At 39.1% G+C, this 22889-nt stretch overlaps 1 protein-coding gene across 7 annotated transcripts in view; it reads right to left on the bottom strand.

Annotated features, from left to right (window-relative positions):
• The window catches only part of raver2 (ribonucleoprotein, PTB-binding 2), a 173028-nt gene that overhangs the window by 34450 nt on the left and 115689 nt on the right, over positions 1 to 22889 (bottom strand). For 6 of the 7 annotated variants that reach the window (XM_063064137.1, XM_063064138.1, XM_063064139.1 and 3 more), the window contains exons 8-13: positions 20456 to 20564; positions 17559 to 17842; positions 14708 to 14822; positions 14099 to 14265; positions 11769 to 11858; positions 7457 to 7516 (exon numbers count right to left, since the gene is read on the bottom strand). In XM_063064137.1, coding sequence (XP_062920207.1) covers positions 7457 to 7516; positions 11769 to 11858; positions 14099 to 14265; positions 14708 to 14822; positions 17559 to 17842; positions 20456 to 20564 — 825 coding nt within the window. The remainder of the gene's footprint in view (positions 1 to 7456; positions 7517 to 11768; positions 11859 to 14098; positions 14266 to 14707; positions 14823 to 17558; positions 17843 to 20455; positions 20565 to 22889) is intronic. The other variant, XM_063064140.1, reaches the window with a different exon arrangement.

Genomic DNA, 22889 nt, shown 5'->3' with positions numbered 1-22889 from the left:
TCCTGTATCGAATAAAGTGGCCACTGAGTATATATTAAGTCTGTCCAACAATCTCAATTTCTTAGTACACTTAACACTGAATCTCAATCGCAACAGGCTTTCTGAATAAAGTTTACACTCTGTAAAAGACAGTTGCATTTCTACAATCTGCCCACTGCTGAAAAAAATTCACTTTATTTCACATACACAGCAAACAGCAGTGACTAAAACAGAAATATGCCAGACGTGCAAAGACATATGTCAAGGGAATGGGCTACTCAATTCCCCTACCCATTTACTAAATAGCTGATTTGAGTGCAACCTCTTTTTTTTAATCATTGCCTTCTGCTGGTAACCATTCACTCATCTATTTATCAGGAATCCAACTCTGTCTTAACATTCAAATACACTACTTCTGCCAACATTCAGAAAGTGATTTTATCTACTCAGGACCTTCAGAGATAAAGATACCCCAGAAAAAAATTACATATTTTCCCCATTTATTTGCTCTACCGGGATGAAACTTTTTAGATTTTAATGATGATTGTGAATTTCAGAGTTCTGCAATCCCTCACCATTTAGATTTTATGCTGCCAGACCTTTCTTGCCAATTATTTTCCACATTCTACTTCATTAGCCAGATATCTGCCCACTCATTTAACTCATCTACATACCTTAGCTTTCTCCTCCTCATTGACACTGAAGGTAGGGCTGTCCATCAAGTTACTCCTATGACCAATTGTTTAATTTCCACAATTACATACAAATTGTGCGTTAGGGTTGAAATTTTGACCTGTTTATTCATTAAGACCACTTAACTCTGTCTATCAAAATCAGCTTTCACTGGCTAGCATGCACTGTGTCTTGTAGATTACCAATTTAGGACATTGTTTTACATGTATAAGTGCAGCTCCTGAATAATGGCTACAGCAAAGGCCAAAGCTCTGGAGAATTTTGCTCCAGAATTGAGCCGCACCTTTAGATGCATTTTTCAGTACAAATAGAGTACTGGCATCTATTCAATTTGTTTGGCCTTTTTTTTTTGTTTTAGTATACAGAACAAATGCAATTTGGCCAGATATAGTTTTACAGCCTACTCTCAAATCTTGAAAATAATAAAAGGTGCCTTGATTATTAAAGAGTATGAATTAGCAATTGTCTGCTATAGTGGCACATCTCTAGCCTTCATGACTGATTTTCGGACCAAAACTGTAAAACAAAAACAAACTCCTGAGGGGAGTGGTGATAATTACTGTGCCTGAAATAAAAGCAGCGATAAGGAGCTCAAGTAAATTTGGTCACAGGAAGATTCAAAATATTTGCATTAGCTGCAGTTGAACCTAGCAGAAAGGAGAATAGCCATATCCTCTAGCAACCAATCAGCTTAGCTCTAGAATATTCCCTCTAAGCAAAAGGACATTATAGCTGGAGGATTCAATGGTGAAATTCTAGAACAAGTTACCACTAGAAAGGAAGATGCCTTAGATGGCTTAAAGGCAGATACACCTTTGGAGGCTGATGCAATGTATTCCAGGCTTCAACAGGAGATGAACGAGGACAGTGCGACAGTTCTGACGGTTTTAATTCTTCACTGGTCACAAGCGAGTTGTCAGAGAAGTCAGGGACAGCAAATGTGGAACTTTTATTCAAGAAAGTAGCTGGAAGAAATAATTAGAGATATGTGCAGTTCTGACTGCCGCACCTTAGGAGATTGTGGAGTAATATTTATCAGGATGGTGCCAGGAATGAGTGTTTCAATTATGGATGAAAGAAGCCATGCTTATTTCTTTTGGAATGGAAAAAAGTACGGGTACAGTTATCTGACTAAGGGATACAAATTTGAATATGAAATTACAAAAGAGAAAATATGACTGAAATACGAGCATGATTAGATACTGGATCATGCCAAGTGTCTTCCCATGGCAAAGGTACATAAAATCAGAGGAAACAGGTTTAAGGGATTGGAGACTGTAAGGGGAACTGAAGTAGTACTTTTTTCTATCCACAGTGCCATTGATTCTATAAAGCGTTACACAAGTGATGCTGATGGAAACAGGTATTTCCACAAAATTTTAGCAATAAATTTACACCAATTGGCAAGGTGTAGAACATCACAGATCAAGTGCTAGAAAGTGGGTCTATCAACAGGTGAGGTCCCAGAGGACTTAAGAGTAGCCAATGCTGTTCCTTTGTTCAAGAAGGGAAATAGGGATAAGCAGGCATTTGATGAGGTCCTTCATGGATCAGACATAATTAGGTGAAAAGATGGTCAAGTGTTATATCGCAAGTAACTCACCCTATAATTCCACAAATACTTGCACTACCTATGAAGCACAGAAATGTGACAGAATACTCTCCATTTAACAAGCTGAGTACATTTCAACACTCAAATAGCTCAGCTCCATTCTGCAAAAATCAGCCCAATTATTTGGATTGCCATCAACATACTGGCATTTACAGTTGGTCAGAAACTCAGTTGGGCAAGCTACATAAACACTATAGCTTTGAGGACAGATCAAAATCCAGAATACTTTGGTAAGTAACCTGCCTCCCAAACTTTTCCATCATTTACATGCACATCAAGAGGGTGAGGCAACATTCTCCAACTTATTGGATGAATGCAGCTCAAATAACACTCGTTACTCAACACAATCTGAAACAAACCAGCCCCTCTTGTTGGACCTTATTAATTCTAAGTAGTACATATTGGCAGTAAAGCTGTCTGCAATTACCTACCTACATTACTCTGACAGGACCTCCCAAAGCCACAATTATAATAAAGGAGGACAAAACCAGTATGCACTTGGAAACAAAACCAATACTTGTACATTCTCCTCCACATCAACCCAACTATGAAATATACATCTAGATTCACAATATAAATATATACTTCCTTCATTGCAAGTCCATAACCTGTGAACATCAAATAAAGTGAACAGTGCAAGATCAGAAGCGATCAACCAACATTCAGCCACTCATATCTATTCAGAATGTTCAGCTACAGGCATCCTGAATGCTCATTGTAGACACCATGCTCCAGGCCAAGGTGTTTTCAATACGGCACATGGACCAGAAAACTGCATAAGGACAGCGGCTGTTGCGTGTGCTTCACAATAAACTCATCGCAGTATTTGTATATAGCGGTCTTGTCTTCCTCTTGTTCTCCCAACCTGGAACATCGAATGGCTAAATGCCAACTGTTCTACTTACTGAGAGAGTTCTCCACCATGATCATGCTGTTTACAGACCACCTAAGGCAGATGTCAAGCAAGCACTTAATGTATTGAGTGCCATGATTAACAAACAAGAAACTGCCTACCCTGATGCCTTTCTCAGCTTTCAGGGACTCCAGTAAGGCCAGCCTGAAGAAATCTCTGTCCAACTATCATCAGTGCAACACCTACAGCACCAGAGGACCCAACACAAATGACCACTGGTACACTGACATCAAGAATGCCTACCAAATTTCAACCATCATCCTCATTTTGGGAATTCTGACCATCTGGCCGTCCTTCTATCCACATATAGGTAGAGACTCAAGAGCAATGCACCAGAAACAAGTACAACAAAGAGGTGGTGTTCATGACTGACAATCCTGAAAAGTAGCAAAGATCCTGGTATGACTTCAAGAAAACCATCTGAGATGCAAAGTGGTAAATCCAGACTAAACTTGAACCACAGAGGGGTGTGAAACAGCTATGGCAGGGCTTGAATACTATCACCTCCTACAAAGGAAAAACAGGCACAATACAGTAGCTATGAAAAGTATTCAACCCCCTTGGAAGCTTTCATATTATACTGTTTTACAACATTGAATCACAGGGGATCTAATTTGGCTTTTGTTTTACCTTTGTTGTTCTTAAGCCATTCCTGTGTAGTTTTGGTTTTATGCTTGGGGTCATTGTCTTGCTGGGTAAACAAATCTCCCAAGTCACAGTTCTCTTGAAAACTGCATCAGGTTTTCCTCCAGGATTTTCCTGTATTTTGCTGCATTCATTTTACCCTCTACCTTCACAAGCCTACCACGGCCTGCTGCAGTGAAGCATCCCCACAGCATGCCACAGTCACCACCACCATGCTTCACGGCAGAGATGGTTGTTTTTGATGATGTGCGATGTTTGGCTCATGCCAAACAGTTCAGTTTTGCTTTCATCAGACCATTGAACCTTCTTCCAGCTGACTTCAGAGAGACTTTTGCCATGTCTTCTGGCAAACTCAAGCTGAAATTTCATGTGAGCTTCCCCCACCCCCCAACAGTGGCTTTCTCTTTGCCACTCTCACATAAAACTGCAACTGGTGAAGCACCAGGGCAACAGCTGTTGTATGCACAGTCTCTCCTGTCTCAGCCACTGGAGCTTGTAACTCCTCTAGAGTTGTTATAGGTCTCTTGGTGAACTCCCCCACTCATCCCCTTCTTGCATAGTCACTCAATTTTTGAGCATGTCTGTTCTAGACAGATTTACAGCTGTGCCATATTCTTTCTATTTCTTGATAATTACCTTAAATGTAATCCAAGGGATAACAGGGACTTGGAAATTTTCTTGTATCCATCTCCTGACCTGTGCTTTTCAATAACCTTTTCATAGAGTTGCTTGGAGTGCTCTTTTGTCTTCATGGTGTAGTTTTGGTCAGGATATTGACTCACCAACAGTTGGACCTTCCAGATACAGGTGTATTTTACTACAGTTAATTGAAACACCTTGACTGCACACAGGTCTCCAAAAACAGACCTTAACTTAACTAATTATGTGACTTCTAAAACCAATTAGCTGCACCAGTGATGATCTGGTGTGTCATATTAAAGGGGGTGAATACTGATACAATCAAGTATTTTGTGTTTTATATTTGTAATTAATTTAGATCACTTTATAGAGATCTGTTTTCACTTTGACATAAGTTTTTTTGTTGATTAGTGTCAAAAAAAGCCAAATTAAATCCACTGTGATTCAATGTTGTAAAACAATAAAACATGAAAATTTCCAAGGGGGTTGAATTCTTTTTATAGTCACTGTACAGGAGTGTACTTATAAAGGGGCCACAGAAATGGAACTTGGTGAAGTCTCCTGCTGCTGTAGCCCATCCACTTCAAAATTTACCTGTTGTGCATTCAGAAATACTCTTCTGCACACCATTGTTGTAATGCGTGGTTATTTGAGTTCCTGTCAGCTTGAACCAGTCTGCCTCTGACCTCTCTCAGTAACAAAGCAATTTTGCCCACAGAACTACCACTCACTGGATGTTTTATGTTTTGCGTACAATTCTCTGTAAACTCTAGAGACTGTTGAGTGTAAAAATTCCCGGAGATCAGCAATTTCAGAAGTTCTCAAACCACCCTGTCTGGCAGCAACAATCATTCCATGATCAGTCACTTAGATCACATTTCTTCCCCATTCTGATGTTTGGTCTGGACAACTGAACCTCTTGAGTTGTTGCACGTGATTGGCTGATGAGATATCTGCATTAACGAACAGGTGTACAGGTGTATCTAATAAAGTGGCCACAGACTGTATACACACTTTGATAATAAATTTTACTTTGACTTACTTTGATCTCAACTTTCTTAGACTTTGACGCCTTACTTTGAGAAGTGTTCAGAAAAGATCATCCCTGCATTTACCCTGTCAAGCCCCATAATAATTTTGTTTCAATGAGCACATCTCTCATCTTAAATTTGAATTTAGAATGAGTCTGCTTGGTTTCTCAACGTAAGAATCAATTTAGTGAATGTCAATGGCAATTAGTCTACCATAAATCTATCTTATTCATTTTTTGCTTAAATTACATCCAATTATAGCAATACTCAAACAATGCAAACTCTTTAATGACCAATAAAATTATGGTATTGAGCTTAACATGAATCGCTCAGCACTGCAGATGGACCTTATATTCCGCCTGTCCTATTTCCAAAGAATTAGACACTGCAACATCCCCTAGGTCATAGGACGGTATCTTACCAAGTAATTTACAACATTTCAATGGTCACAAAATATTATAACATTAAGTAGTTCTGAACCATCATTCATTTATGTAGTGCCAAGCACCCCATCTTTCAGAAATTAATTTGTTATAAACAGCTGCCAATCTAAAAACAGCACAAGTAAACTGCACTACATACAAAATATAATAAAAGGCTTTTTAAATATATGTATAGCAACACACACCCAATCCTGGAGGAACTCCACAGGCTAGGCAGCACCTATGGAAAAGAGTAAATTGTTGATGTTTTGGACTGAGACCCTTCATCAGGACTGGAAAGAAAGAAAAGTCAGAGTAAGAAGATGAGGGGGCGGGGAAGAAGTACAAGGTGGCAGGTTATAGGTGAAACTGGGAACGGGGAAGGTGAATCAAAGAGCTGGGAAGTTGATTGGTGAAAGATTTAAAGGGCTTAAGGGGTAGGAGCACCAGATGGGTTGATGGACAGGTAAGGAAATAAGATGAGAGAGGGAAATAGGAATGGTGAAGGGGGCAAGGCATTACTGGATGTTGAAGGAAACTATGTTCATGCCATCTGGTTGGAGGCTACCTGGATGCAATATTATGTATTGCTCCTCCAATCTGCATGTGGCCTCATCGTGGCAGTACAGGAGGCCATGCATGGACTGATATCTCGGAATGTCAGGAATAATGAACAATGAACAAAAATGAATAATGTTTACTCATTTCCATAGATCCTGCCTGGCCTGCTGAGATCCTCCAGCATTCTGTGTGTGTTCCTTTGGACTTGCAGCATTCTGCAGATCTTCTCTTGAAATATATACATTGATTTATATTCTGTGCACTTGCATAAGCATTCTAATTACAACCCCATTAGTCCAATCAGGAGTCGAATTGCTTTTGAGACTACAGTAACCGCAAACCTGATCAATAATACCAAAAATTCTCCAAACATTAAAATTTAGCGGAAATGCTAGTTTGCATAATAACTGGATAACACACTCAATATTCCCTAATCCTACAGATGAAAAAGACAAAGATACACCATTTGATTTTTAGATATTTAACAAAAATGAGTATATAGTACACCTTCATTTAAAAAAACAATGAAAATTCACTTGGAAAATGCACACAAAGATAAAAACTAAATATCTTCAGCTTTAAAAACACCTCTCTGGAGAATAAATAAAACATGGTTGAGCTAAGCTGATTTGGAGTTGCAAAATGTGATTAACATGCACAATGTAAAATACCCAGCTGAAAAGAGGAATTGATCAAGTGACAGGGACATAGTACCAAACTTGGATAATTAAAATTGAAAAGCAGGAATGGCAGCAATTATCTTTGCATTTAGAATCTGTTCATATTTTATTGGCTTGAATTAGACATTAGGAAGTTATTCAAGGGAACTCTGAGAAATATTTCACTAATATCATATAGCAAATTATATATGAAATATAAGCAATTGGTAAGCTTCTGACAAAAGTAGAAACTGAGCAATACATAGTGATAGATTATAGTTGCTGCATATTCAGTTTCTTACCTGGTTATGGAATGCTTCATGAGGAGCAAATGATGTCTTAACAAAAGTTGGTGCTGGTACCTAAACAGCAAAAATATAATACCTTAAAAAAATTAAGGTAAAACTTATCCAATGAAGAAATAATAAATTATGATAAGACAGAAATGAATGGGAGTGTCTTTTCAATGGGAAGAGGCTGAAGGACAAAAGGTGAAAATTTAAATCAAAGTAAAAGCTCCTGACCCTTAAACTCAGTGCCTCGACTAATAAACAAAAACATGACATATGCCATCTTTAACCACACCACCTCCTCAATTTGTGCAACCACTTTCAGGGAGCTATGGAATTGCACCAAAGTCCCTCTGTTAAGGATGAAGTTATGTTCAGTAGGTGAACATAAGCCACAAGCAGCACATTTCATTATCATGAAGGATTCATAACTAATTTTCTTAATAATATAGAGGTTATTGATTAAAGAAGTTTTGGGACATTACAAATTGGCTACACACAACTTACGAAAATGCTAGAGTGCCAAAAAGAGAATATTATCTTTTGCTACAGTGGACACTTCCATCCCAGTCAAACACATTGCCGACAGTGTCCATTTCAACTCATGCATGAATACATCACATCTTATGAACGATTGAGTTTTTCAAGGAGATGACAAAGGTGAATAATGAAAGTAGAGCAGTGGATGTTGTTTAGGGACTTTTGTAAGGCATTCCCCAATGTTCCACAAGGCAGGCTGATCCACAAAATTAAGATGCTCAAGATCTATGGTGACTTGGCATTTGAATTCAAAATTGCCTTGCCCATAACAGATAGTTGTCGATGAGTTGCATTCTGGCTGGAGATCTGTGACTTAATGTGTTCCACAGGAATCCATACTGGGGTCTCTGTTGATGTACATACAGGTTTCCCCCACCATCCGAAGGTAGAGTGTTCCTATGAAACAGTTCGTAAGCCGAAATGTCGTAAAGCGAAGAAGCAATCACCATTTATTTATATGGGAAAAATTTGAGCGTTCGCAGACCCAAAAATAACCAACCAAATCATGCCAAATAACACATAAAACCTAAAATAACAGTAACATATAGTAAAAGCAGGAATGATATGATGAATACACATCCTATATAAAGTAGAAATACTTCTCCACAATCATTACCGCACTGTTCTCCGTAGCGAAAATCTCACACAGGCGCTCTCCAGTAACCTTTAAGCTATGAAGTTGCCAAATCATACCAAATAACACATAAAAATACACAGCCGATATAAAGTAGAAATAATGTATGTACAGTGTAGTATCACTTACCGGAATTGGGACAGTGCCGAGCACACTGATGATGGTGTGTTAGGCTGAGTCGTCGGAGGCTGGATTGGTGCAATGGCCCCTACCCTCTGGGTAGCAAACTGATACCGATCTGCGAAGCATGCAGGTGTACAGCGGCAGCCGGATCGCACCCAGCACATCTTCAAGAAAAAAGCCGAAACAAACAAACTAATTAATTAGGTGCCACCCGGCATGTAAATGTCGGCCCAGATCAGAGGCAACGCAATCGGCAATCGTCTCTGATCTGGGCCGACATTTACATGCCAGACGGCGCCTAATTAATTAGCTTGCTTATTTTAGCTTTTTTCTTAAAGATGTGCTGGGTGTGTCCCGGCTACCGCTGCATTCTTCGGGATCGGTATCTGTCCGCGGCCTGGGGGTTGGGGTGGTGGGAAACTGAGGTGTCGTCTGTTTCCATCAGGGCAGGCAGGTCATCCTCTTCTATATCTGCCTGCCTCGATATCGAAGGTCGAGGTTCGTTGTCTGCTGTGGCTGATGTGGAAGGCTTGCTTGACTGCTAGCCTCGCGCATTTTTAGATCATACAGTTCTTTGTAAGCACTCTAACCATCCTGCAAATATGCCCTAAACTGATGTACCCTTTCAAAATTAAAGTCGTACTTTATCATTGCAGCGAAAATCTCACGCAGTTGCCTCACGTTCAGTTCCTAGACAACTTTACTTTCGGTCTGTTCGCTACTGCATTTGGTTTTGATTCTTATCCTTTCCTCTTCCAATTGCATCAGCTCTTCATCTATTAGTTCTTGGTCATGGGATGCCAAAACCTCTTCAATATCATCTTCGTCAATTTCCACAAGCCAAACTCACTTTGTCCTTACTTGGTTCACCACGATCAAAACGCTTAATTATGTCTAGTTTTACGCTAAGTGTAACACCCTTATGAGCTCTTTCAGGCTTTTCCGATACCTTAGAACTCATCTTGCTAATGGCTGCTCACAGGCACATGTTTAAGCAATGCCGACGAGAATGCATTTCCGAATCTGGAGGAGAAGCGGCTGCTCGGGGCGCACGCTGCTTTTTTTCGCGCGCTGCCTTTTTTCGTAACAGCGAAAACACCTTCTGTTAGCAAAAACAGGTAGCTAATGTAGGTCTTTCGTAACAGTGAGGTTTCGTAAAGCGAACGTTCGAAAAGCAGGGGACATCTTAACTTGAATAAACATGTGAATGAATGGATTGCGGATAACATAAAAATTGCCAAAGGATTCAGCTGGATATCAGCTCAGTTGTAGAAATGACAGGTTGAGTTTAATCCAAGCAAGTGTGAGGTGTTGTACTTTGGTAGATCAAATGTAAAGGAACAATACACAATCAAAGGCAATATCTTTAACAGAGGGATTTTGTGGTGCATTTCCATAGCTCCCTCTACGTGGTTGCACAAGTCGATAGAGTGGTAAAGATGGCATATCGCATGCTGCTCTTTATTAGTCGAGGCATTGAGTTCAAGGATCAGGAAGTTACATGGCAGCATTATAAAACTCTAGCTCAGCTGCATCTAGAGTATTGCATTCAATTCTTGTCATCCTATTATAGGAAGGTCAAAAAGACTATGGGGAAAATGCAGAAAGTCTTACTGGAATGCTGCCTGGACTACAGGACAGGTGGTACAAGGAGAGGTTGTACAAACTAGGGCGATGTTCTCTGGAGTAGTATAGGGCTTGGGAAGACCTGATAGTTTATAAGATTATGAGAGGCATAAAGAGACAGATGGTATTTTATCTCCACTCCCCCCTCCCCAGGTGGAAATGTCTAATACTAAATGGCATGCATTTAAGATCAGAGGGACAAAGTTCAAGGGATATGCATGGGAGATGCATTGGGTAAGTTTTGCTTTATTACAGTGGTGCTTGCAGTGCACTCCCGGTAGCTGTGGTGGAGGTAGATATGATAGAAGCGTTTATGAGGCTCTTATGAGACACATGAATATGTAAAAGATTGAGGAGTAAGGATCTAATGCAGGCTGAAGAAATTAGATTAATTAGGTGTCATTACTATAATTATTCAGGATAACATTTACTTTTATTTATTTATTGAGATACAGCATGGAATATGCCCTCTAGCCACACCACCCACCCTTATTTAATCACAGCCTAATCATGGGTCAATTTACAATGATCAATTAACCTACCAATTGGTACCTCTTTGGATGGTGGGAGGAAACCGGAGCACCCGGAGGAAACCAAAGCAGTCACAAGGATAACTTACAAACTCCTTACAGGTAGCGGTGGGAATTGAACCAGGTCATCTGTACTGTAAAGCATTGTGCTAACCATTACGCTACCATGCTACACACTTCACACATGTATGGTGGGCCGAAGAGCCCATTCCTATGCTGTACTGTGCTCTAATTTAGTACTCATAGATAAATTACGTTTGTAGAACGTCAGCCTACATTTTTGTGATTAAGTCCTCGAAGTGGGAATTGAACTGATCACCTTTTAGTACAAAGACAAGAGCCCAGCTGGCATAAAGAGAAATCACAATGATTTGATTGCACCACTTTGAAAAGGTGATGATATTTGCTTTACAGAAGATATTGAGTAAGAAAGTATTTCACTTTTCTCAGTAGTAATTCCAAAGGATGATTCTTTCTAAGTTATCAGTTACATTTTAGACATTGCACATTCCCAGAACCCTTTGGATAAATTGCCCCTAAGAGCACAAAATGTCAAAGCAGCAATTCAGTTTATATTATAAATCATGTATTTTTTTTCTTAGGCAACTGATTCAGTGTTTGGATGGCTTTTATGTGAAGTTATCATTGATCTTAAAGGCTACCAGCATTGCACTTACCACTGCCACAGCCTCTGCCAAGCAAAAGCACACAGACACCATGGCACAATTTAAGAGTGTTCTTATATAATGACAGAGCATGTTGGAGCAATGGAGCAACAGTGAAGGGTTGAATCTAAACCAAGTAATTTCTGACCTGAACTGAAACATCACAGCAAAATTACTGAATGGAATCCAATTGAAATTTTACTTGCCTCACATTGTTCTTTTCCACACTCTGGAATAAATGCCTCAGAAGAGTTGTGAGATGTTACAGAATTCTGGTGCCACTGTTGCATGGTCTCCTATAAACATATAGACAGGTTCACAATTTCCAGACTGAAAAGAAATAGTGGCAGTGAATTCATCTTTCATAACGTAACAAAGTTCCATAATCAAAAGCAATTGTTCATAGATAACCAAGTAAAAGATGTAGTTAAAACACCAAAATAGCAAAGCATTTGATAAGAAACCAGCTAGAATTCATTTAATTGAATCCAAAGGACACTGCAAATTAGAATGTTCTGCATTGTGAATCAAAGAGTAAATTCAAGTACTGTGGAATTCAGAAGGATTGGGGAGGGTGGGGAAAAAAATCATGTTAAAACTTGCCAAATACTGAAAGGCCTGGATAGAGTAGACATGGAGAGGATGTTCTCATTAGTAAGAGGGACTAGGATCTGAGGGCATAACCTTAGAATAACAAGACAGCCCTTTAAAACTGAGATGAGGATGGATTTCATCAGCCAAAGAATGGTGTATCTGTGGAATTTGTTACCAGAGGGCTGAGGAAGCAGTCATTGAGTGCATTTAAGGCAGAGATGGATAGGTTCTTGGCTGGTAAAAGAATTAAGGATTACAGGGGGAAGACGAGTACATGGGGTTGAGAGAAGAAAGAAAACAGCCATGATTGAATGGCAAAATTGATGGGCCGAACAGCCTTATTTGCTCCTATATCTTATGGTTTTTTTGGAATGATGATTTATACTTCAATGAAGTCTGCATCATATTGACCACCATTTAAATATATTTTGACAACATGAAGGGCAGCAATGTGAACCATAAAAGATGAATGAACTGTTGAACATAAACAGAATTGATCCAGTTGGAAGTATAGTTACTAGCAAATTTCTATAGATCTACCGAGAGCATTCTGACTGCTTGCATTAGCGTCTGGTATGGAGAGGCCACTGCACAGGATCAGAAAATGCTGCAGAGAGTTGTAACATAGCTAGCTCCATCAGAAGCACTAGCCTCCCCACCACTGAGGACATCTGCAATAGGTGATGCCTCAAGGTGACATTCATCATTAAGGACACTCACCATCCAGGACATACCATCTTCTCATTGCTATCATCAGGAAGTACAGGAGCCTGAAAATGCACACACTACTTCTTAGGAACAGCTTCTTCCCCTCTGCCATCAGACTTCTGAATGGACACTATCTCACTTTTTCGATTACTTTTTTTTATATTTTGCAGTGCAGCTTATAGTATTTTTGATGTATTGCACAGTACTGCTGCCAAAAAATCAAATTTGATGACATACTGTATATCAGTGACGATAAACTATAATGGAAAATGGAACATATTGGAATGCAAGAAGAAAACAGTTTATATATAAAGCTTTTCTTTAATGAAACTTGTCATCTGGACAACTTTCAGCTCATTTCTATGTGGCACAAATATTCAGTGGCCACTTTATTAGGTATAGGAGTGGAACCTGGTATGGTGTTCATCTGTTATATCCCATCCACTTCAAGGTTCAACATGTTATTTATGGTTAGAGATGCTCTTCTGCATACCACAGTTGTAATGGGTAGTTATCAGCTCATGATAAAATGGTGGAGCAGACTTGATGGGCCAAATGGCCGACTTCTGCTCCTTTATCTTATGGTCTTATTTCAGTTACTACTGCCTTCCTGTCAGCTTGAACCAGTCTGCCCATTCTTCTGAGTCCTCTCATTAACAAGACATTTTCGCCTATGGAACTGCTGCTCATTAGATGTTTCTTGCTTTTCCACCACTATTCTCTGTAAACACTAATGAAAGTTGTGTGTGTAAATCTCAGGAGAATAGCAATTTCTGAGCTATTCAAACAACTTAGATCACATTTCTTCCCCATTCTGTTGTTTGGTCCGAACAACTGAACCTTTTGACCCCGTCTGCATGCTTTTATGCATTCAGTTGCTGCCACATGACTGGCTATTTGATATTTGCATTAGCAAAGTGTACCCAATGAAGTGGCCATTTAGTGTATATAAGCCTCTTACATGAAGTACCTAAGAGCTCACCATTATAAGAGAACCACTATATGTGCTGCAATAAGTTTTGTATCTACAATTCCCAGATAAGATGAGCAGATTTTGACATGTTCTGTTCAGCACTTCTAAAAAGTTGTGTATCCAAATCACTTGTTTAAAATGTAGGAGAAAAAAAGCTGTTCAGACTAATGATTTCTGTCCTTGGAACAACAGGAAAACTGCAGTTAAATTAAAAGACAACTTTGACATTCAACTAATACAGATGGGCATCTGTGACACTACCTGTGTATAATCCCCATAGTTGGGTGCATACGTAGTATAACAGTCAAATGTGCACTGTGAAGCAGAGGTCTGCAACTTTTTGGCTGCTCTAGAAATGGCTGGATTCAATATGGATTCCAGAACTGCATCATGCTGTTGTACAGGAGTGTGCTTATTAGCATTTCCAACTGAAAGGATTTAAAATAAAAATGGTTTCAAATTGGTACAAAAATTTAAACCAACAATAACAGCAAAATACTGCACATAAAACATGGGATTATACAGAAAAGGTTGGAAATACTAAGGTCAGCATAACCTTAATACTAAAATGTTCACTTATCTAAAGTTTTAAATTGCTTCTATCTTCACTGAAGCTACCTGATATGAATACGTCCATTGTTTTGCTTAATCAGACTGGCTGTACAGGGGAAGAGAAGGCAGCAAGTTCTGATGGTTGTGAAGAAAATCCCCTTGTTGTCGTCACATAAATTCTAGCCAGTTTCCTCCTTCGTCACAGCACCCCATGCCTCCACACCAACACCTCCACATCTTTCCATAGACCCCACTCTACAAACACACATCCCAAGTTAATTCCCATTAACAGAATGTACACCTCCTCAGATTACTCACCATGAAAATTCGGACTTGGCAGCATATTGCAAAAGTTAAGATAGGGATTGTTTGGTATTTTTAGATCATTTGGTGGGACTCCTAGCAATAACGATTGGTTGCTCACTGCAGCATTCTGCACAGAAACAAGACTTTGAATTAACAAGTTTATTTTCTTCTACTAATCAGCCATTATGGAAGTTGAACTGTTTTAAAAAATCAACTATTTTCTTGACTCACATAGAATGATATTAGGTTGAACCGTGCAGGCTGCAGCCAGTGATTTTGAAAGATTGCATATAAGTACACCCTGGATCTGAAGTACAGAGCTGGCTTATAAAGAGAATCTCCTATTCACTTAAAAAGCATCCACAAATGGAAGCCAAGTATTAAAAACAAATAAGGACACTTAAAACAGGAAAACATTTTATTATTTTTAATTATTTGCACTTTAATATTTAAATTCTAAGTATATTTAGAATTTCTTCAAATAAAATGTCAGAAACATTAAAAAACACACTGTTATGAGTATTTAGGCTCAAAAGAAATGAGATTTTATTTCCCAGCCCCTATTAAAGTCATCAAATCTTTCTAATGTGAAGTCTCAGTCTGAAACTACCCACAGCTTAGTTATCAATTAGGGCTTGCTAGATCTCATCAATAACTTCATAGGTCTCATTGGATAGCAAGATTCACTGAGGCCCACATCTCTATCTAGGGCTGACATGGTGTAGAGGAGCTATTGAGTGAACTAAGCATAATTCAAGCGAGCTGATTTAAAGATAAGTAGAATACATTTAGAGTGATTGAAAGATAAAATTGAAATCTGATGATCAAATACAAATATCAGGTTCCTTACAACTAAAGTCAAACTCCTCACTTCCTCCTCACATTTCATATCTGAGCACCAGCTTTGACTGGAGATAGTTTCTGCAATACCATAAATATTTACATTTTGATCAAATGACAATGCTTGTGACTTAAAAAACATACCAAGCAGGTTCCATTATTAGCTCATATCTCTCTGCTATTCCAGCAAACATGAAATGGTTTGTGTCCTAAACAGCTGCCATTAAGAAAATTATTTTTTTACAAAATAAGACGCATGGTTAAAAAAATGCATACATTATTAAAGCTTTGATTTAATTAGATTACAATATTGGCCAAGCTGACATTTATCATCTCGTTCCCTCTAACAAGTGGAAGTACTTTTAGAGTTGGAAGTTCAAAATAAATTTATTATCCAAGTACATTGACGTCACCAACTGGCCTGCAAATACAAAAGGGTGGGTGGGTGGGTGGGTAGGTAGGTAGGTAGGTAGGTGAGTGAGTGAGTGAGTGAGTGAGTGAGAGAGAGAGAGAGAGAGAGAGAGAGAATGAGAATGAGAATGAGATGAACATGAGATGAAGAGTCCTTGAAAATGGGTCCACAGGTTGTAGGAACAGTTCAGTGATGGGTGAGTGAAGTTGATTGAAGTTATTCCCACTTGTTCAAGGCCTGATGGTTGAGGGTTAATCTGTTCCTGAACCTGGTGGTGAGGATCCTGAGAATCCTGTACCCTCTTCTGAATGGCAATAGCAAAAAGAGAGCATGGCCTGGGTGACAGGGCTCCTTGATGATGGATGCTGCTTTCCTGTGACAATACTCCGTGTAGATGTGCCCAATAGAAGGGAGGGCTTTACCCATGATGCACTGGGCCATATCCACTACTTTTGTAGGATTCTCCATTCAAGGGCATTGGTGATTCCATACAAGGCCGCGATGGAACCAGTTAATGTTCTCTCCACATCTATAGAAGTTTGTCAAAGTTTTAGATGTCACGCTGAATCTTCACAAACTTCTAAAATAGAGGTGCTGCCATCTTGTCTTTGTGACTGCACTTATGTGTTGGGCCCAGGACAGATCCAGTGATATTACACCAAGGAATTTAAAGTTGCTGATCCTCGCCACCTCTGACCTCCCAATGAGGACTGGCTCAAGGACCTCTAGTTTCCTTCTCCTGAAGTCAATAATCAGCTCCTTGGTCTTGCTGACATTGAGTGAGATGTTGTTGTTGTGGCTCCACTCAGCCAGATTTTCAATCTCCCTCCTACATGCTGATTTGTCACCACCTTTGATTTGCCAACAGCAGTTGTGTTGTCAGCAAACTTAAGCATGGATCTGAAATAGCTAAGACCATTAAGAATAGTAGACTCCATTTCCTGAAAACTATTTATTGGACATTAATAAGTGTAGAGTTTCATCATCTTGTTATCACAAGTAACAAATGTTGCTGATGTTTTAATGTCTTAATACAATACTCATTGTACTGTATTTAGCAAGAGATTTTTAAAACCAGCACTATTGGGCTTCAGGTTTACTAAATGTCATGTAATCTACATTTGTTATATCCATGAACTATTGTCCAAAGTTTCAGCTTAGTTTTAAACAAACACTCTCCACACTGATAAGAGAGTCAAGATTATCAGTTAGTGGATAGAAGAAATAAGTTTATATTCATTTGATTAATTATTGCTGAGTTACTTCAGATACAAGGTTATTTCCAAGGACATCAAATGACACAATAACAGAAGATATCCTAATTGCAGATGACATAAATAAAAATATTCAATTGATTTTCAGGGTTTGAGACAGTGCTATTCCACATGGCATGCTTTCATTATATTTAAAATGCAGGTATTCAAATAAAACTAGCATTAATTTAAGATCCAGCTTTTGCACAATGATACAGTAGATTTTTCATCGTACATTACAGAAACATTATCAGACAGCATTACTGCAAGAACTACAAATTCAAGTCATATTTTCCATACTTCTAATTGCTAAGAGATGGGAAGTAGAAAGGATGAAAAAAGACAGCAAAATACTTACCCAAAAGTTCCCATTCATAGGAGTAGTTGGTCGAGTTTGCTCCTTTTGGTGGCTGGCCAAAAAACCACCTGGAACAAAATTGGGAATGCCTTGAAGATGAGTCTGTCTAACAGGAGCAGAAAGTGGCGGTGGCCCCATGACCAGATTTGACTTTTCCACGAAGGTTTTCTGCTCAGTCACTTCTTGCCCCAAGAACCTCTCACTGGACCAAAATGGCAAAGTCCCCACTGCTGGTTGTGCAGCTGCTTTAGCAAGTTCAGCACGAAATGCAGGAACTGGAACACCTGTGATGAAACAACATCTGTTGATTCCAGAATAGTTGAATTACTGTCAAAATATGTTCAAAGCAATTGTGAGCATTTTAAATTCAAATTTTGTTTTGAAATATGAATACATTTCTTTTAGTGGGAGAAACAATGCAAATAAAGCCAATATATTTCACCTTCTAGTTCCTTCACTTTACAGGTTCCCCCGCCATCTGAAGGTAGAGCAGGTTGTAAGCCGGAATGTCGTAACGCAAAGAAGCAATTACCATTTATTTATATGGGAAAAATTTGGGAGCATTCGCAGACCCAAAATTAACCTACCAAATCATGCCAAATAACACATAAAACTTAAAATAACAGTAACATATAGTAAAAGCAGGAATGATATGATACACAGCCTATATAAAGTAGAAATACTTCTCTACAACCATTGCCACACTGTTCTCCATAGCAAAAATCTCACGCAAGCGCTCTCAGCAGAAACACTCTCTCCAGCAACCTTTAAGCTATGAAGCTGCCAAATCACACCAAATAATGCAAAAAAATACACAGCTTATATAAAGTAGAAATAATGTATGTACAGTGTAGTATCACTTACCGGAATCGGGAAGACAGCACCAAGCACACTGATGATGGTGTGTTAGGCTGAGTCGTCGGAGGTTGGGGTGGTGCAGTGGCTCCCACCTTCCAGGCCGCCGACTGATACTGATCCGCGAAGAATGCAGGGGTACAGCAGTGGCTGGAACGCACCCAGCACATCTTTAAGAAAAAAGCCGAAATAAACAAGCTAATTAATTAGGCGCTGCCCAGCATGTAAATGTCAGCCCAGATCAGAGGCAACACAATCGGCAATCGCCTCTGATCTGGGCCGACATTTAGGTGCCAGGTGGCACCTAATTAATTAGCTTCTTTATTTCGGCTTTTTTCTTAAAGATATGCTGGGTGCGTCCCGGCTACCGCTACATTCTCCATGGCAAAGTATCGGTCCGCGGCCCGGGGGTTGGGGTGGTGGGACACTGGGGTGTCATCTCATCAATCAGGGCAGGAAGGTCATCTTCTTCTATGCCTGCCTGCCTCGATGTCAAAGGTCGAGGTTTGTCATCTGCTGTGGCTGATGTGGAAGGCTTGAAAAACGACAGTATGCTTGACTGCTTAGCCTCGTGCATTTTTCTATCATTCAGTTCTTTGTAAGGACTCAAACCATCTTGCAAATATGCCCTAAACCAACGTACCCTTTCAAAATTAAAGTCGTACTTTATCATTGCAGCGCAAATCTCACGCAGTTGCTTCACGTTCAGTTCCTGGACGACTTCACTTTCGGTCCGTTCGCTACCGCATTCGGTTTCGATTGTTATCCTTTCCTCTTCCAATTGCATCAGCTCTTCATCTATTAGTTCTTGGTCATGGGATGCTAAAACCTCTTCAACATCATCTTCATCAACTTCCACAAGCCAAACTCACTTTTTGCTTTCTTCGTTCACCACGATCAAAACGCTTAATTATATCTAGTTTTCGCTAAGTGTAACACCCTTAGGCTTTTCCGATACCTTAGAACTCATCTTGCTAACGGCTGCACACAGGCACGTGTTTAAGCAATGCCGGCGAGAATGCAGTGCTGGGGGAAGAGTTTAGCTGCTCGGGGCATGCGGCGCACTGCCTTTTTTCATAACAGTGAAAACACCTTCTGTTAGCGAAAACAGGTAACTAATGTAGGTCTTTCGTAACAGTGAGGTTTCGTAAAGCGAACGTTCGAAAAGCGGGGAATACCTGTATTATCTATACATAATAATCAAAATCCAAGTAGATGGCGAATGTGAGGAATATCGCATTCATACACAAAGATGGTTAAGGTTTGGTCAAAAGGTAGTCCTATGTAATGTAATGAGGTTTTTTTTTGTATCTTTTATTTACAAATATAGATTTATAATACTGACACAATCTGATTATTTGTTGGTTCCTTGACAACAGTCCAAGAAGAAATTCACCACAGCCTTCACCAGTCCAGTCTCTCAAAGCAGCCTTTGAATTCCAAGCCCAGTCATGGTAAAAGTGTCATCTTGAATGCCCCGTGGACATTCTTGAGCATAAGTAAATGTGATTCCCACAAGTCAGTACTCCTACTGACCTGTAGTAATCCTGGCCTATGATCACTCAAAATGGAGGAGCACCATACAGGACAGTATTTGAGTTTATTCCATTCACTGGGAAAATACAGAAATCCAGCATGAATAATGGAAGGATGGCTCCATTTCCTCATCTACTCATTCCCTGTCCCAACTACAGCAGATTCTCCAAGCTCTACAATGGCCTTGTCAAATGATTTCAGGGTGACAGTAGAGATCGGTGCCCAAGTCCAATGAGTTCAAAACCTGTATCAGTGATATGCATCAGCATAGCATGTAATAAATATCTATTATTATTGATGAGAAAGCTGGAGGGCAGTAACAATTATGAAGTTATAAGAACTACACAGGAATTTTGTTACTCCATTCTGAGGAACTCACAAGCCACAATAGTTCCACAATGTTTATAATACATTAGTTTCAAATCTTTAATATTCATTTCATTCATGGATTGACTCCGGTGATCCTATTATTTATTGGTAATGCAACTCAAAAGATTTCCATTTACCCTTTGATGATTCAGCCAAAATCCCTTTCCCAGGATTTGATGTAATTTTTGATCCAAGCTCCATAGCTCCCTGAAGTAACAAGGGAGGATCTCCAAGTAAACTGGACTTCTGGAAATAAAAAGTCAAGTAAAAAGTGATTATTGTTTTATTTAAAGAACGTTTTCACTTAAAGAAACCAACATGTTCCTGATGTATTCACTGCCTTGGAGTATTTTTCTTGTAGCCATTCTTCATGCAGGATTTATGGGCTGGTCCACAATACCGTGTAAGATCAGAAGGAACGATTTTGTTCCTCAAAATACACTTTTGAAACATGCATAACAATCAGAAATACAAACTCTGATTAGTTTGGGGTGTTTTCCCTAGCCAAATCCAACAGATACCACGGGGATTAATGCTGAGATCTAATAAATTCCAAACCGACATTAATGATTTAGAAAAACAGACCTTGTAGTATATCCATAATTATTGAAAGTTATAGGGCAGCAAGAATTGAGGGAGTATCTACAAGTTTTACTCTTTCTGAGATATTGCTTGTATTAGACATGTAAGTCCCTTTAGGGGGTGTAGACATACCAAATGGATAGTGAGGAAAGAAAGATAGAACATGATATGGAAAAATGTTACACCAGTATGGCACATAAAATAGATTTGTTTAAATGGCAAGAGAGTGAAAAGTGCTGCCATTGAAAGGGGCCTTTGTGCTCACATATGATGCAATTAGGAAGGTAAATTGCATGATGATCTTCATTGCTAGACAATTTGAATAGAAGAAAAAAGCTACAATACAGGGTCTGAATAAGACTGCAACTTGAGCTCAAATCTCATCTCCCCATTTAAGGATATATTTGCAATAGAGGGAATAACACAAAGCTTCCTATCATTGATTCCTAGAATGAGGTGGCAGGAGGATTAGGATAAATTGTCCAGTGAAGATAGATGACTTCATCTACTTTCTAGACTGAGGAACAAGAGGTGCTATCAATAAATCATGCAAAATTCTCATTGGGTATTAGAGGCAGATGTAGGGATAAAGTTTTTCTTACGTGGGGTGTCCAGAATTGAGAAATGCAATGAGAAAAAAAATTACCCAGTGAACAGTGAATGTTTAGATTTCTCAATGCAAAACGACTGTGGTGACTCATCCCAGTGCATATTAAAGACAGATCAACTTTCTTGCATACTTAAGGATATGACGTTTGAACATGAAAGCAGAACATATAGAAGATCATCCATTTTTAATCAAATGCTGAAGCAGCAATAAACATTTAATTTCTGCTCTTGCTTATTTTAAATCATTGTACCAGCTCTACCACCAATTAGCTGGTGAGTAAACAAATGTGGATGAAAAATAAAATGCTTATTAGAGAAGTAGAGTATTAAGAGAGCTAGCCAATTGCTCCCATCATGATTTTCACAAAATCAACCACTTTAGTTATCCAGAAGACAAACTGCCTAAACTGTCCTACAGATTCAAAAGTTCTAAAATGAAACTGTTCATTTCAGCATGTCTAATGATTGTGTTAAGTTCATCTTTTTATATATTTTACATAATATTACCTTTGGAAATACATATCAATCTTCAACTAAACCCACCTTTTGTCCTACACTAGGATTCAGAGGTATCATTCCTCACTCACATACAATATCCAAAACAACGAACCAGGCAGAATGTGAATCTTACTAACTAAACACATTTTTGAATGATTATTTTCAAGGAGCAAAATTAAGAAACAAAAGCCCAGTTAATTTGGGATGATAGTCTTTAATGTAATCCAAACTATCACATTAGAAATACTGGTGTAGTAGATAAGTAGAGTAATTTAAGTACACAAGATTTCTCATTAAAGAGTTCAGAATCAAGTGGTTTGTGGGAACACAGAGCTTAACAACTTACCATCACCCTTTGCCCTTTTAACTCTCAGCTTCTGGAAATTTAATCTGATCCAATCAATTAACTTAAAATGTGAAAACTGCTCTACTGTGGCAGGATACTTGGTATTGTGGAGGGACAGAGGGATCTGGTGGTACATGTCCACAGATCACTGGAAGTTGCCTCACAGGTAGACACGGTAGTTAAGAAAGCTTATGGGGTGCTAGCTTTCATAAATCGAGGGCTAGAGTTTAAGAGTCGCGATGTAATGACGCAGCTCTATAAAATTCTGGTTAGGCCACACTCGGAGTACTGCGTCCAGTTCTGGTTGCCTCACTATAGGAAGGATGTGGAAGCATTGGAAAGGGTACAGAGGAGATTTACCAGGATGCTGCCTGGTTTGGAGAGTATGGATTATGATCAGAGATTAAGGGAGCTAGGGTTTTACTCTTTGAAACATAGAAACATAGAAACATAGAAAAAATAGGTGCAGGAGTAGGCCATTCAGCCCTTCGAGCCTGCACCGCCATTTATTATGATCATGGCTGATCATCCAACTC

This window comes from Mobula hypostoma, chromosome 12 (assembly GCF_963921235.1).
Source record: "Mobula hypostoma chromosome 12, sMobHyp1.1, whole genome shotgun sequence".
In the NCBI taxonomy this organism is placed as follows: Eukaryota; Metazoa; Chordata; class Chondrichthyes; order Myliobatiformes; family Myliobatidae; genus Mobula; species Mobula hypostoma.
Note: the sequence above shows the minus strand (reverse complement) of the source record. Positions and strands in the feature narration are given on the sequence as shown.